Source organism: Nomascus leucogenys, chromosome 5 (assembly GCF_006542625.1).
Source record: "Nomascus leucogenys isolate Asia chromosome 5, Asia_NLE_v1, whole genome shotgun sequence".
NCBI classification, from domain to species: domain Eukaryota; kingdom Metazoa; phylum Chordata; class Mammalia; order Primates; family Hylobatidae; genus Nomascus; species Nomascus leucogenys.
The window spans coordinates 24,637,720-24,654,170 of NC_044385.1; the positions used below are offsets into that span (position 1 = coordinate 24,637,720).

A 16,451-nucleotide genomic window follows, 5' to 3' on the forward strand; every position below is an offset into this window, starting at 1 on the left:
CTTGTAATCTGCCTGCCTCAGCCTCCCAAAGTGCTAGGATTACAGGCGTGAGCCACCGCACCCGGCCTGCAGTTTTTAAGTCTGTATATTTGTATGTTCCTAAAGAGAAACTTCTTTTCTCTTTAGATCTGAATGGCATAGACTTAACTCCTGTGCAAGATACTCCTGTGGCTTCAAGAAAAGAAGATACATATGTTCATTTTAATGTGGACATTGAGCTCCAGAAGCATGTTGAAAAATTAACCAAAGGTTTGTAATCCTAAATGATAATTGGCTTCTTATGGACAGAATTCTCATCTTATTTGTGTTTGTACATATGGTGGACCTAGCATAGTGAGTATCTGGAAGAAGTAAATGTGACATAGTGTTTATTGATTTGAATAAATATACAGATTTTTAAAATGTAGAAATCAGGAATTGTGTTATCTACTTGTCTAATAACACTGTTATATAGTAAAACAATCTTTGATAATAAAATTTTATTGTCTTTACCAACAAAACAAAGTTTTTCAAAAACACACTAAAGAGCTGGGAGAAGCAGGAGTGCATGAAGGCTCCCTGATTATTAAGTTTTAATCTTAAAATTAAGAACCAGAGTTTTCTTCCAGTATTTCTAGTTTGGTAGAATGATAACTTGCAGTTAATTGTTAGGAAATAGGAAAGAACAAAAGCAAATTTTTGAAACAGTGAGGCTACATTTCCAAGTACAATTCTTAGTATTAAATACTTCCCCATGCTTTTTGCCCAGTGAGAATTTCAGTGTTCTCCAAAAAGGTGACTTCAGAATCCCTTTATCGCCTGAGGGTTCAGTTGCATTTTCTGAAATGTTCAAACTCTGTAAGATATTCAAGTGCCTTTTGAAGTGATTGCCTCGGCGTCTGAAATATTCGATATTTCACTTCTCAAGTCTGATGCTGCCGCCGCCTCTGTTCCTCCGCTAAAAGACCTTTCGGTGCTTCTGTTAGAACAGTGGTTCTCAGAGTATGATTCCTGGAACAGCAGCAGCACCTGGAGCCTTCTTAGGTGGCAACCCCAGACATCCTGAATCTGAAACCATGGGGATGGGCCTAGCAGTCTGTTTTAGGAAGCCCTCTAGGTGATTCTGACATACACCAAAGCTCCAGAGTTGCTGTGTTAGAAGACTATGTATGTAGGAGGTGCTTAATAATGTTGAAGAAATTTCAGTTACAAAGTACGTCTTCTGAACAAAACTATTGATTTGTTTCGTTTCTTTAACTCCATTGCCTTAAGAAATGTTTGTGATGTGGAGGGGAGAAGGTGGAGTGTTTCATGGGCTAACTTTTCTATTTTATTACACTGTGTTCTTTCTTAATGGCTCGACTAACCAGATAATAAAAGTAGAACTAGATTCAAAATTTGACTCTATTTAAATTTTCTCCAGCTTAAAAACTTACTGTTTACCATTACTGTAGTTTTAACTGATTACATTAGTGTTAATGACCATACTTTCATGTTTACAAACATTTTAACTTAATCTTCCCAGGATATTCCTGTTTCACATTTTGTTCTTTCTTATAAAAAGCATGATGAAGGATGCAGGAAATATATTATTTACAGGTGATGCAGATTAATAATTTAACTTCCTCAAAATGATGGTAACATATTTGAACTTTAGTATTGTTTTCAAACGTGACTTTATCATTCAAATTTATTCAGACCTCAAGACACCATCATGAGGAGGAGATGGGTTTCCCAGCAGAAAAGACTCTGCTGTCTTTAAAATCTTTGAGGTTTTCTAATGACAAAATGCCTCTGAGTGCTGTGGGAGGGAGAAGAGAAGCCACCATTTGTGGAAATGACAAGGTCACACACCTAGGGAAGAGATGTTACCAGTAACCTAACTATTGTAATCCTTTCGAGCATGTTGGGAGTGGATGGCCAAATATGCCCATCTCTCCCTCACCCACATCCCATTGTCTCCTGAGCAATTGGTTTTTCTTTCCTCCCTTGCCATGTGACGTGGTCCATTTGGACCCAACTGCCAGTGCTGTACACACATTTCTGAACATTGCTAAACTTCTAGTGACTTGTGAGTTTTGTCATCAGCGACAGTATTAAATGTATGTTGTCTTTGCAAGCCAAGCTCCTGGACTGCTCTGGTTAAGGCAGTATTTAGAAGTAGCCAGTGAAGAGTGAGACACTGACTTCCTTCCTTCACGTTCCATGCCTTCTTTAGAAATTCATTTTTTCTTGGCCACATTGATGAGGCAACTTATGTCTCCATTTTTAGCTTTTTTCTGCAGGATTGGGGGAAGTGTTTATCTGTTGGACTTTGGGGACATAGGACTGTCTAAATTTCTTAATTTTTTTCTTTTTTTGAGACAGAGTCTCACTTTGTCACACAGGCTGTGGCACAGTGGCATGATCATGGCTCACTGCAGCCTCAATCTCCCTGGGCTCAGGCAGTCCTCCCAACTCAGCCTCCCGAGTAGCTGGGAGTACAGGCACGTGCCACCAAGCCTGGCTATTTTTAAAATTTTTTTTGTAGAGGTGGGGTCTTACCACCCCCTTGTTGCCCAGGCTGGTCTCAAACTCCTGGGCTCAAGTGATCTGCCCACCTCTGCCTCCCAAAGTGCTGGGATTACAGGCATGAGCCACCGCACCCGGCCAGAACTGTCTAAATTTCTCATTATCACTTGCTCATTGGAGGAGAGTGGCAGAATAAATAGATTTGCTCTTTGAACCTTTGTCTTCTACAGCACTGTCGACACAAACATGCAATTCCAAGAAAAACATCACAGCAGTGCTTTGAATACTGAAAAAGGTGTTAAGGAAGCAGATAACATTTTACAGCTGAGCCAGCATGTGATTTATGTTGTTTGAAGTCCAAAATACCCCCAAGATTGAATTTTTGAGTTTTTGTTTTGGGGTAAGGGAAATAATTCAAGCTTAAATTTTTTCAGGAACTCTTTTAAATGCATTTTCTACCTAATGAGTTTCTATGTGTATTGAAGTATCTTCTCTGTTCTTCTGTGGCATTTCATATTTTATAGCAGCTTATGATTCTACCTGTGTACATAACTGTTATACATTCTTGAGGCAGTCTAGCTCAAGAAGTTTTGCTATAGTTTGTAGAATTGGATGATAAGGAGTAATGTCACTCTACTCAGATACAGAAGAGTTTGGGGTGACAACCATAGTAAGTTACTGTCAAATCATTGAGACTGGCACAAGTTGTTTTGTCAAATTATGCCAGCTGTAGCTGTTCATAGCTTCTGGTGATCAAAGAAAATGAATTGACACACAAGAAATGTGCTATCTGTGGTTTATGTGGCTTGTTTTAATTCCTTAGGTGCAGCTATCTTCTTTGAATTCAAACACTACAAGCCTAAAAAAAGGTTTACCAGCACCAAGTGTTTTGCTTTCATGGAGATGGATGAAATTAAACCTGGGCCAATTGTAATAGAACTGTAAGTGATGTGCATATAGAATTAGTACTAATTTGATGGTGACTAGTATATCTTTCTTCTGAATCCCCCATATCCAGTATTTAACCTTGGAAGAGTTCAGTTATCAATGTATTTTAAACAATGGTCTTTCTGTTGTGATTACAGATACAAGAAACCCACTGACTTTAAAAGAAAGAAATTGCAATTATTGACCAAGAAACCACTTTATCTTCATCTACATCAAACTTTGCACAAGGAATGATCCTGACATGATGAACCTGGAACTTCTGTGAATTTTACCACTCAGTAGAAACCATCATAGCTCTGTGTAGCATATTCACCCTTCAACAGGCAGGAAGCAAGCCGTACCCAGACCAGTAGGCCGGAGGGAGTCCAATGCAAAGCTGCACCACAGAATTCAAAGTCCAGCACATCATGGACGTATAGGACTCCTTGGGATACAGGTTTATTGTAGATTTTGAAACATGTTTTTACTTTTCTATTAATTGTGCAATTAATAGTCTGTTTTCTAATTTACCACTACTCCTACCCTGCTTCCTGCAACAATACTGTTGTGGGTAGGATGTGCTCATCTTCAGACTTAATACAGCAATAAGAATGTGCTAGAGTTTACACATCTGTTCACTTTTGCTCCAATATGCTCTTTTGACTTAACTTCAAGCTTTGGGTTGATGTGGGTAGGGTAGTGTCAAACTGCTTTGAGGGGAATTGGACCAGTTCTGCTGCCTAAGAAGGTCTGTCTGTTGAGGTTTATAGGCAGCACCTCTGAAGTGGCCTAAATTCACCCTGATCTGATAGTTTTCCTGCTTAGAAAGTGTGCCTTGGCCAGATCAGTATCCCACATGGGAGTGTTCCCTAGGTTGTAGCTGTGATTGTTTCCAGATGACCAGATTGTTTTTCTGAAAATGAGCATATTTTTAGTCATGTCAATTAGCTGTTCTTCTACATCACATTGTTACTCTTTCTGACGATGATTCTAGGGTTAACATTGGAACCATCTCAAAATAATTACAAATTTTTAGATGGGTTTACAATGTCTTCTAAACAATGTAATCTAAAAATAATTGAGTCAGATGCTAACAAGATACTGCAGGCATAACTGCTGTTTTTCTGACAACTGATTGTGAAACCTTAAAACCTGCATACCTCTTCTTACAGTGAGGAGTATGCAAAATCTGGAAAGATATTCTATTTTTTTTATATAGGTAGATAGGATCGCCATTTATTTCCTATTTAGATATACTGACATCCATATGAAAATATGCAGGTCATTAGCTTACTATAATTTGACTATTTACTTTTGACTTAATGGGGCATAAATAAAACTTTCATAGTACACATGAGGTGGATATTTGATACACAGAACATTTGTGGTGGGCTTTCTGTGGGTTAGATGTAAAGCCCACATATTTTAATATTCACTATTTTAAATGAGCAATGCATGAGGGGAATGCAGTGTCAGTACCTGGCCTATTTTTAAATTAGTGTAATCACCCTAGTCATACCATTCAGTATGTTTGCTTTTTAAAATAAGTAACCACAATTAAGTTGTTTTAGCCCTTGCACTTCAAGAGATCTAGTCTTTACTTTCAGTTGTCTGTTAGGTCCATTCTGTTTACTAGACGGATGTTAATAAAAACTATGCGAGCCTGAACGAATTCTCGGCCAAATTTAGTCTTGTCTCTCATCTTGATTGGATTAATTCCAAATTCTAAAATGATTCAGTCCACAGTAGCTCTAGGGGATGAAGAATTTGCCTTACTTTGTTGTTCACTCAGTTCCTAAGACTGTGAGTTGTCAAATCCCTAGACTGTAAGCTCTTCAAGGAGCAAGAAGCGCATTTTCTCCGTGTCATGTAATTTTTCTAAGGTGCTTGGCAGCACTCTGTACCCTGTGGAGTACTCAGTACCTTTTGTTTGATGTTGCTGACAAGACCTAAAAAACAATCCCTTAAAAAAAAACCCATTAAAATGTAGCAAAACCGATGTATTATTTTTTCTTTTCTCATAAACCATAAGATATGTATATCAAAGTGATAATTTATATGAAGCATCTGCTATCCTTCACATAAGTATGGTTTATATGAACTACAAATACCTTTCATCAACATTAAAGAAGCTTAAATTGAACACTGTGTGATTAACTTAACTTTCAGACCTGAATATAATGAGAAAATGAGTGATTGTCTTGAAGTTGACACACAATATACCACATCCCACGAATTACTTAAATTTACTTTCCAATGAAAAAAACCAGCCATTGGCGATATAACTACAACTATGGCAGAAATGCTTTCAGGCTGAATATTGCTGCTTCATAAATAAGACAATTTTAGCAACTAAATCCAGACACAATTAGTTGGAGATGACTTCCAAAATAGACAAAACTTTCGAGATGGAAAAGTGATTTGGCTGAGGGATGATACTCCCTATGCCACCTGCATGCATATTGGCACCCTGCTTTGGGGTTTGCTGCAGAAATGGTGCAATCAGATGGATGTGAAAGGAAGCAGTTACGGACTAGCTCACAACTTCTCAGAGAAGCTACACTGGAATCTTCACAGCTTACCAGTTTCTCAATTATGTCAGATACAGAATAATCACCAAAAAAGGCTTTAGAGGGGAAAAAATACTCTAATTTTGAATTTTAAAAATAGATTTAATTTACCTTTCCTTCTTACCTTCCTAGATGGCATAATCTACACTTAAATGACATTTAAGGTTAGAAATTATATTAACTACAGCATTGTTTTGTGTCCTAAAGAGATTGACAGGTAAATTCAAAAGTTGTATTTGTGACTTAATCTTATTTTACATGGCTAAAAGTGGCCTATGCTCTTCTGTGGAGTTTTCCTCTTAATTTCTTCTATTCTTGATACTAAACGGGAGGACATATAGATTGAATTCTCTTTTCCTGAAGAATTTATATATTCCTTATGAACTTTGACAGAGTTGTCTTCTTTCAAAGGTCCTTACCTTTCTAAACTATCTTCAGTTGTTTAGTATAGAGAAAATTGTTTCACAATGAAACTTTTGCTCCTTTTTACAAGGTATTCTTAATCGATTAAATATCACAACAGTGACAACACATACACTAGGTTTCAAAAATATTACATCATAGGACTTCAAAGAATGGAAGAATATAGCCTAGCAGCAAACAAAAGTATCAGCCTTTTATGATTTTAGTTTTAGTGTGGATCTTAAACTCCTTAAAAGGAGTGCTATTATTACTGTAATTAAAATGTCTGAAGTTAGTTCTTAGAAATGTAGAGTATTTAAAGAAACATTGTTTTAAAGACACAGTGTAGTAATGGGTAAGACTTTGTTTAAATATTAATTTTGGAATAATATCTGTTGCCCCCCCATTCCCCCCTAAAAAAGAATTGATTTCAACCCTTGGTTGCTGACCTAGGGCATGTTAGAAGCCTCACAGTCCTAAATCATTCTTTCTCATGGCATTATACTCTTCCAATCTTTTTATTATATTCCTCAAAAATCAGTGGCAAGGAATGGGAAAGATAAGGGACTGTACATTTAAAAATTTTTAAAGATTTCTGTACTTTTATGGCCATGACACATCATTTTCATTTTTCTGTTGTGCACCCTTTTTCTACAGGAATGGTAAAAGCAATGGAACATCAGGTCAAACAACTCTTGCTACTAATGTAAACTCACTCTCAGAAAACCATTCTCAAATAGACAATGAGGATCGTAAAGAAAGCATGTGAATGCTATGCAAGTGGGAAATAAACTTCTTTGAAATAAAAAGACATCACTTGTACAGTTCACAGGTGACGGAGGAGCAGCCGGAAGTGTGCCACCAGCCACCATCTTCAGTTCTGGGAGCCTGAGTTTACATGTTCCCCAAATGGCACAAGCCTCATAACAGTCCAATGAATCAACAGACACTTGGGAAATATTAATAAACAAATTTTTATGAGCTGTTACTACAAACAACTTCAGCAAGAGGGGAGATAGTTTAGTGATCTTTTAGTAACATTTTTAGCGTAACAGTCTTTGTGACCAGATAGTTTAAAAAAAACGCTTATAAACACCATTGCTCCATATTCAGCTGGTGTACACTAAAAGTAGGATAATGGAAATACATGTTCTTAAAGCATTTCCACAGGAAATGTTCATATTTTTCATGACATTCTAAATCATTTTGCAATTACATATGCTACATTAGCTAAAACACAGGTATTCTTTATTGCACATTTCAAAGTTGTAAGGACGCTCTAGCTTAAAAGGTGATTTTTATTTAGGGAAAAAAATGACATTTTTTAATTGTTTGGCTCAAAAATGCACACTGCCAAGGCAGCTTGGTTCTAACAACAAACCTTTTAAAATAAACTTTTGGATTTTGAAGCCAATGAAATCCTTTACTGTAATGAATAATGCACAGTACACTTTCTCTCCAACGAAACCTCAGAGGTCATAGTTTTATGGGCTCTGTTTTAAAGCCTGTGAACAGTCCTGGCTAGTGCTCTGAGAGGCAGGCGGAGGCTCATCTCTAGAGCCCGACGGCAGTAAGTCTCTTACAGCAGGTGGTGGTGGGTATTCCTGGGGACCATGGGTCGGGGGTGGTAATCGGGTACCAGGAATAAAGTACTCTCTTGGGCCAGGTGAACCTAAAGGTCTAAATGGTGCGTGTCCAGGTAAAAATTCCCGAGGGTGGAGAGGCAGGTCCCGTTTTCCTGGTGGAACGCCTGGTGCAAATTCTCTTAAGCCTAGTGGTGGACGCATACCAGGGCCTGGAAAACAAAAATTATTTCAAGTAAATTCCTAGGAACATATCTAAATTAAGATAATGCCACGTATGTTAATATAGTCTGTCGGTTTTTTTTTTTTGGAGGCAGGGTCTTGCATGTCACCTGGGCTGGAGTGTAATGGAGTGATCATGGCTCACTGCAGCCTCAATCTCCTGGACTCAATCGATCCTTCCACTTCAGACTCCCCAGTAGCTGGGACTACAGGTGCATGCCACCACTCCCAGCTAATTTTTGTATTTTTTGTAGAGATGGGGGTTTCACTATGTTGCCCAGGCTGGTCTCAAACTCCTAGGCTCAAGGGATCCACCTGCCTCAGCCTCATCTAATGAATGCTGGGATTCATAAAGTGCTGGGATTACAGGCGTGAGCCACTGTGCCTGGCCTGTCATCTTTATCCTAAAAAGAGGTAGATGTGTATTTGGAAGTACTATATACCATACCACGAAGACAGACTAAATATGGCTTCATTGCAATAAAAATTTTGATAAATTTCATTAACTACTGTGTATCAGTTAAAAATTTATGCAGTAGCTCAAGATGTACCTAATAAATGCCATAAAAATTAAGGTGCTTGCCCTGCTGGAAAAGGCCTTCCAGCTCCATCTAATTAAATTCAGCAGCATTCATTAGATAGCTGTTAAATTCTACCTTCTCTTTCATATCTCCTTTGTATTCCCAAGGTAAGGGTTGAGGGTTTTATCTTTCCCTAATATTCTGTGACCTACTGCTTATGCTTCCATTATGGGTGATTAGAAGCTTTATGTTGTAGAATGTGTATATTTGTGACCTACAGGACATCTTAGTTAGGGGATGTATTTTATCTACCTTGCTATCCATTGCAGAGCCTAGTACACAGCCACACATGTTCAATGTGATGAATATTTCTGGCTTTTTGTAAATAGCCACTTTCCTTGTTCTATTACAGACAACTATTGCCCATCTAATCACAGGAGATTATGCAGCACCCTTTGTGTCCGAAGAAACTTGGGGAAAAGTTACAGTGTACTCAATCAGCTTCATCGCTGCATTGCAAAGCCCTGCAACTGCAGTTGTTTTAGCAAGGGATAGAGGGGAAGATGAATGTGCTTTACAAGTCAATTACTACTGTTCAGATCGTCTTACCAAAGGGTGGAGGAAATGGCCGAGGCCCGAAAGGTCCGCAGAGCTGAGGTGGTGGTCTATATCGAATGGGTGGTGGTACAGGGCCTCCCATGGGGCTGCTCATGAGAGGGACTCCTGAGAAAGGAGGGGGCCCTTTTGGAGCCATAGTAACCTGCAGAGTAGAAGCAACTGAAGTTTTGAAATACTCTGGTATGACAGACAAAAGCACCAACACCAGTAAAAACTAAAACCCAATGAAGCAGATGTCAGGCACGTGTCCAAAGAGCAGAATTAGTGCAAAAAACTCTGCCCCTCTCATTTGTTCCCACTGACAGCTTAGAAAGGTTAAAAGCATGCCACAGGAGTGAACACTTGCTGTCATCGTATTATTGCTTACATCTGCAAATGGAAGGGAATACACAGGTTATAAATGGAGGTCATTCCTGACTAATGATAGAAGTTATGCCATTCACACATCTATTTCTAAGGCAGTCACTCCCTCTGCACATCCCTCCCATCAGAGTAATTTCCATATTAAGAATGCAGAGAATGAAAAATCCATTCTCTACCATGTAATAGCGATTATTCAGAGTACCTTCCATAGGCCTCACATATATTAACACGAATTCTCACATCTCTAAATCTCTAATAGGACCATCTTATTCTAAATATGCAGGAACACAGGCACAGAGTATTAGATTTGCTGACGGTCACACAGCATGTAAGAGGCTGGCTGGAATTCCATGCCACGTTTGACTCCAAGGCCACGTTCTTTCCACCTCCGCTTCTCCTTTCTAACAAAGTAGTCTCTCACTCTGAAGTCTCCTACTTCAAGGGGGTCTCGGTCTTACCCAAGCTGCCCTTGGATAAAAACATTTCTCAAGAGATGTGTATTCCTGGTGTCCTGTGCTGGAACTTGGAAGTATTTTCCAAGAGAAACAATGTTATGTACACAAATTACACAGGCACAGCTCTATTTACCTTCATTCACTAGTAATACCGTCTACTATGAGATACTGATTAATCCTTTCCTATGGGAAAGTGGGTTGGAAACTCAATCATTAAAATTATTTTAATTTCAATGTCGAGAATCACGGTGAGGTATGATCAGAGGACTTACCAGCCGTAACAGCTACACAAGTTACAAGAGAATACACTTATGTGAACACTGTTTAAGGACACTGCTGGGAACTGGCTCAATGGGTAATTATAGACTTCCACTATTCAGTATTTCACTTCCAGAAAACATTCTTGTTATCAATCTGTAATTTCAGATCATTCAAAATAGGGTTTGCCTAGTATACAATTGGAGGTATTCTTAAATAGCACACTTCCAAATGAAGACATAATAATGAATTACACAATTTACAATGAATTTACTTTGCCTAAGAGCATTAAACACTGAGACACACAAGAGTGGAGACTTTTCACTTTTGTTTAAGTTAATTACAGTTACAGCAGATGCTCTACACAGGTTAAATGTCTAACCAAACAGAGAGGAGAAAAGGACAATGAATCCATCAGATTTCAGCAACACTCCCAAGTCAAGGATAAAAGTAAGATCAATATTGCCATGCAACTTACAGCCCAGTTCAGTCCATACTTCTAAGTACTTACTGCTACTGGATGCTCAGCCAAAGATGTAATGCTGGGAACTGAGGGGACTTCAGGCTCTTGGAGAACAGTTTGCTTTTTTAAAAAATAAATGAGATAGTACAGATAGAACACACGAATAGGAGATGAGGCAAAGAGAGAGTTGTAGGAAAAGCTAAATGTTCCTGAAATAACTAATTACTCAAAATGGGTGCATTTACCTTGCCTTCATCGATTACCCTGGTAGGGGAAGAGCCTCTTGAGCTGCTGTTCATCATGGTAGCTGTACCAGATCCTGGATCTGTTAAAGACCAGAGAACTGATTTAGACTTATTCTGACTTGTGTACTCTGTGAGGAGGATTAAAAAAAAATTCCTCTCCCTACTTCCTGCATGGTTTTAGACTCTTTGAACACTCTTGCTCCCTTACCAGAAGGAGAGGGTTTCCCAGATGCCTCAGCCGACCATCGAGGATGAGGTAGAGGCCCGTCCACTGATCCTTGAGAAAGAAATAACAGAGTCCTTACATGTATTTTTTGGAAGAAATAATCAATTGTGGACAGATCAGAGTTCAAGTCTTATCTGGAAAGCAACATTAAAAATGGGTCTCCCGATACTTATGAAGGGAAATCACTTACAATTTATGCACGGACTTAAAGAACTAAAATAAGAACTGCCTTGCACTGAAAGAACAATAAACCCTGCACATTAATGGTCTGGTTCTATACTTCAAGCTACAGACTTCTATGTACAGTATTCTACATGGTGATTTTTGTTCAGTGTATATGTAATCTGACTTCCGTATCTTACCGAGTATTATGGACATATTTAGATTCAAAATAGACTCAACAGCTTTTCATACTATAGTAATGAGAAGTGGAAACATGTATGCCACATAAACGATAAAGTTATTAAGGCTACTTTTATAATACAGTTGGCTCTTCAACAATGCAGGGGTTAGGTGTGCTGATCCCCTGCACAGTCAAAAATCCACATGTAACTTTTGACTCCCCAAAACCTACCTACCAATAAATAGCCTACTATTGACCAGAAGCCTTACCAATAACATAAACAGTTAACACATATTGTGTGTATATATTGTATACTGTATTCTTACTTTAATAAAGTAAGCTAAAGAAAATGTTATTGAAATCATAAGGAAGAGGAAATATATTTGTAACACTGTTATTGTATTTGTACTGTACGTGTACATGGTCTGTTTACAAGATGAATCGTCTGACTGAAATGACTGCTGCTGCACACTCCAATCTATGGTATATATCAAAGCAATTCAACTTTTTCTAGTAGTATCATGACTTTGCTTCTTGAGAATACTTCCAGCATCACTAGTGGCATTTTACATGGGTCCCATGGTGTTATTCAAGGTTTATGTTATTGCACTAAACATGAAAAATACACAAGAACCATGAGAGATTATGTTTACTGTGATACACAATTTACTGGAAAGATGAACTGTCCACATGGAGATTAACATCACACAGTGTTTTAAGCGGATACTCGCAATGCTTGAGCTCACTGCAATAGCAACAGGAGGTGGTTATGAAATTATTATAGTACTACAGTACGTACTACAGCTAATCTTATGCATTTATGATTTAAAACTGCATCTTTACATGTGTTTACTTTTTCCCAATTGTGAATGGTGTCATGTACATCTGTGCTTGTGCAAGTTTTGATAAATTTTAACTTTTTAAAATAGATCTTTGTATATTTTACAATAGTATATAAAATAGACTAGTATCTACATATATTTTATGTATTCACGAAATACATAAATTTTTCTTAATTTTTTTATATTTCTAGGCTATGTGGTTCATCTGCAAGTTCTTTCAAATTATTGCAAAGGTCCAAAAAATTTCTCAAAATATTTTTTGAAAAAAATCTGCATAGAAGTGGACCTGCACAGATCAAACTCATGTTGTTCGAGGGTCAGCTGTATTTGGGAGAGGAATCCCACAAAACTTTAATTGAAAGATAAGGGCTTACACTTCAGAGTAAAAAATTAAAAAGAAACAAAACAATAAAGGAAAATAATAAATGCCTTCTGTTCTAAAGCAAATCTTGCAGTTGAATACTTGCAGTTGAATCCACCAAGACAAATTAAGAAATTTTCTTTTCTATACTGGACAGACCCGAATTCTAAAGTGTTTGCATTAGAATTCTCAAATAAAAGGGAAAAAGCCACCCAAAAGAGTATTGCAAGGCAACATGTGAATGCTCACCAAATTCACTTCTAGGCATATCTCTTCGATTGAGAGTAGCAGAGAGAGGTCTCACAGGTGGCTCCACTGTCAATGGAGGGGAGCATTCTCCACCACTCACAGGGGATGGGCCAAAAGAGCCATTCTGGCTCAGAGGACCTAAAGATGACAGCATCTTGTTAGCATTTTAAGACAGCCTTATTTTCTTTATTCAGTTCTTGGGATTATTCCTAGGGTACCATAACCATTACACACAGAAACAAAAAGTCACTTACATACATTTTACATCAAAAAACTGATTGTTGCCCTTTACAAGGTGCTCCCTTACCTCTCCGTGGAGGGTTTTGTGTATTTGGTTTTCCTGGCATTGGTTTTACAATCACAGGTTCTTCTTGCAGCATTGCCATCTTTTGTGTTAATTCTAATAATCTTGAGTATAGAGAAAGAATATTTAAGAAACACTTAAATATGAAATGGAAACCAATTCCTTAAGAGAACACACACTGAAAATACAGGCATCAAAATCACATACTTGTGTCTCAAGTTGGCGGCTTCCCTTTTCTCTTCAGCTATAGCTCTTTCTGCAGCACGAGCTTTGAGCTATTGAAGAAAAATATCCAAATTCAGTTGTGGGAGACTATGCACAAAATAAGGGAAAGAAAAAAAGAAATCTTACCCAGTTTTCATGAGCTTTCTTCTCATGGGCAGCGATCTGAAAAAGATAATACATCATAAAATATGCTTACAGATTCATTGTAATAGCCTCTATTAGTTAGCAAAGAATTCCGGGCACTACATAGTAGGGCACTAGAATTATTACCTGGTTTTTAAATGACCGCTCTGTCTTCTGTAATTCATCCTCCATTTCTTCAATTCTCCGCCTAAGAATTACACTTGGCTTTATCATTTAAAGCACAACCGAATAAAAACCCAAACAATCTATGTTAACTGTTACCCTAACAACTGTACCCTAATAGAGCTTATCCAGAAATATAAAGCATATTTTACATGGTTGGTTATAACAAAAGTACAATATGATGAAAACTAATGATACATAATTTCCTTTAACAGCTGGAGATTCTGAGTTGATAAATTAAAATTCCTTTAACTGTTCCTAAATATGTTCTCAAATAATCCTATTATTAGTATCTTCCACTATAAACCTTTTTTTATCCTTTAATTACATCATAAAAATTTTCCCAAAGTTAGGACTACTGGGTTTATCAAATGGCAAAATCACTTTAATGGTTTTTGATACATCAGATAACAAACTGCTCCCACCCCCTCCAACCCCCAGAACTGTTTGCACGAATCAGGTTCCCTTACAGTTTTGCCAACAGTGGGTATTTGTTAATATTTTTCCATTTGTTAACTTAAAATTTAGTTTTTGTGTGAATTGATGTATTCATGTCCTCTATTTATTTATGCTTTTGTGCTAATAAAAAAAGCCAACACTAGTTTCACTAGCCACTGCTACCCTTTAGAAGGTGAACTTACTTGTAAGTTTTTACTTCCTCTGCAGCCGAAACTGCCTTTTCATCTGCAGCTGAGAGCCTGTGCTCTCTTTCTTGCCGTTCATACTCTTCTTGACTCAGTTTCCTAAGATAAAACTGGTTGTCAATGAAAGTGTTTCTCTTTTCCTCCTGGCATTTTGTCTGAATACTCCAATAAAATCTCACTTCCTATCCTATTCTTAAAAATGCATAGATGATACAAAATCATAGGAAGGAAATAAAACTGTCCTTTAGGATAAAAATCCAACTGTGGCCTGTTGATACATCACCTGCATTTTCTAATGTCTCATAATTCTCTCCTCACTAGTAAATAAAACACACGTAAAAAAACACTATGTGTCCCATGGGAAAGACTGTTGGGTTGAAATGATGAATGCTCACTTTTCTTCAATGTAGAAAGCCAGGACTGATCAACCTAACACAGTTAAGCTTATTAGGATAATGCAGGAGATAATTACTTCTTTTATTTCTAACCATGGAAAGACCACTAATTAATTTTCTTATGGGGTGTTTCTCAATCCAAGACTGGTACCGTGATAAAGACAGCCAATGAAAGAGCTTTTTAGAACATGTCCTTAACTGTATAATTAACCCCAGAACATTTTCACACTTCAGATATGGAGCTCCCCTACCTATTTCAATGGAATCATGATTAAGCAGAGAGACAAATCCGAGCGTTGGCAATGTCTGTTGAACAGAAACAGAATCCAAACTGTCCCGTAATCAGGGTACTATGTACTGGAAATTGGTTTTAACCTGATAACCTTCAAGCTCAAGAGGTCAGCCAACTATAACACAGATTGTAAAGGCAGCAACATTTAATGGTTTAAAAGTGCTACTTGTAGTTACCCTTGTACTTCTTTACTCATAGTTCTGATGCAAAAGATACTTGAAAATTTTCTATAAATTGGAAACAAAAATAGAGGAGCTATAGTAAAAAGGGTTATTAACACCAAAGAGAAAAAAGTTTATGTATTCTTTTACAACTGCTCATTCAATACTTCAGCAAATATTTTATGAGTGGTTATAATATACTAGTTACCTTGTAAGAGGCTAAGATAAAGGTATGGGTATGGTAAGTACCACCTCTGCACTAAAGGAGCTCACAGTTGAATGTGTAAAAGGTGCATATAAGAACAGAACAATCCCTCTCTGACTCTGGCTTAGGAAGGATGTGGAGAAAACAAGTCTTGAAGAAAGACTCAAGAGAATTTTGTTTCCAATAATGGATGAGTTAGTCTGCAAACACTGAAAATAAGAACATATGGACAAAAATAGAAAGAATGTGCTCAAAGGCATCAGAAAGCTAATAAGGCAGTGAAGAAAATCCAGTAGGAAAAAACACAGAATTTTAAGTAAGCCTGGCATTTTAAGCCATTTCCCCCCAGGTTCATCCATGCATTGAAGACAATGCAGATATCTAAGAAGGTCAAAAAGAACTTTCAACAGATCCCTGGGTTCAGAGAAACAAGAAGTGGAGTTCAGGGCTGCCAATGAGAAGGACCCCTAGTAAAAGCCCTAGGCTTTTGGTTGAGACCAGAAAAGAGCTGCACACTTGGAATATTGAACAGGCAATAAATACAATGTCCTTTAAAGGAACAAAGCTGTTTTTGAATGATTTTAATTGCTAACTGGAATAAAGCAATGATCACCTGCTAGGGGTAATCTCATATCTTTTCTGTAGGACGATAACATCATCTTAGACCTCAAATTTCCCCTACAATTTTCACAAACAATGTTCACCACTCCATCAAAACCAACCAGGCATTCCACAAGACAAGACAATGTAATCACAATCTAGAAGACCAGAGAAACACGCT

General features: G+C 37.6%; 2 protein-coding genes across 9 annotated transcripts in view; one reads left to right on the forward strand and one right to left on the reverse strand.

The window, feature by feature from the left end:
* AIDA (axin interactor, dorsalization associated) overlaps positions 1–5,560 on the forward strand; it is a 44,360-nt gene extending 38,800 nt beyond the window's left edge. For both annotated transcript variants that reach the window (XM_003265065.4, XM_030812834.1), the window contains exons 8-10: positions 127–249; positions 3,314–3,431; positions 3,576–5,560. In XM_003265065.4, the coding sequence (XP_003265113.1) occupies positions 127–249; positions 3,314–3,431; positions 3,576–3,672 (338 nt within the window). In that variant the 3' untranslated portion in view covers positions 3,673–5,560. The remainder of the gene's footprint in view (positions 1–126; positions 250–3,313; positions 3,432–3,575) is intronic.
* Positions 5,561–7,344: 1,784 nt separating this feature from the next.
* Positions 7,345–16,451, reverse strand: part of MIA3 (MIA SH3 domain ER export factor 3) — a 47,213-nt gene continuing 38,106 nt past the window's right edge. For 2 of the 7 annotated variants that reach the window (XM_030812828.1, XM_030812829.1), the window contains 11 exons: positions 14,615–14,716; positions 13,938–13,998; positions 13,794–13,829; positions 13,650–13,717; positions 13,446–13,546; positions 13,139–13,276; positions 11,326–11,394; positions 11,118–11,197; positions 10,921–10,992; positions 9,325–9,475; positions 7,345–8,184 (listed from right to left, as the gene is read on the reverse strand). In XM_030812828.1, the coding sequence (XP_030668688.1) occupies positions 7,874–8,184; positions 9,325–9,475; positions 10,921–10,992; positions 11,118–11,197; positions 11,326–11,394; positions 13,139–13,276; positions 13,446–13,546; positions 13,650–13,717; positions 13,794–13,829; positions 13,938–13,998; positions 14,615–14,716 (1,189 nt within the window). In that variant the 3' untranslated portion in view covers positions 7,345–7,873. Of the gene's footprint in view, positions 8,185–9,324; positions 9,476–10,920; positions 10,993–11,117; positions 11,198–11,325; positions 11,395–13,138; positions 13,277–13,445; positions 13,547–13,649; positions 13,718–13,793; positions 13,830–13,937; positions 13,999–14,614; positions 14,717–15,263; positions 15,532–16,451 lie in introns of those variants that run through there. The other 5 variants (XM_012506487.2, XM_030812832.1, XM_030812831.1 and 2 more) reach the window with 4 other exon arrangements.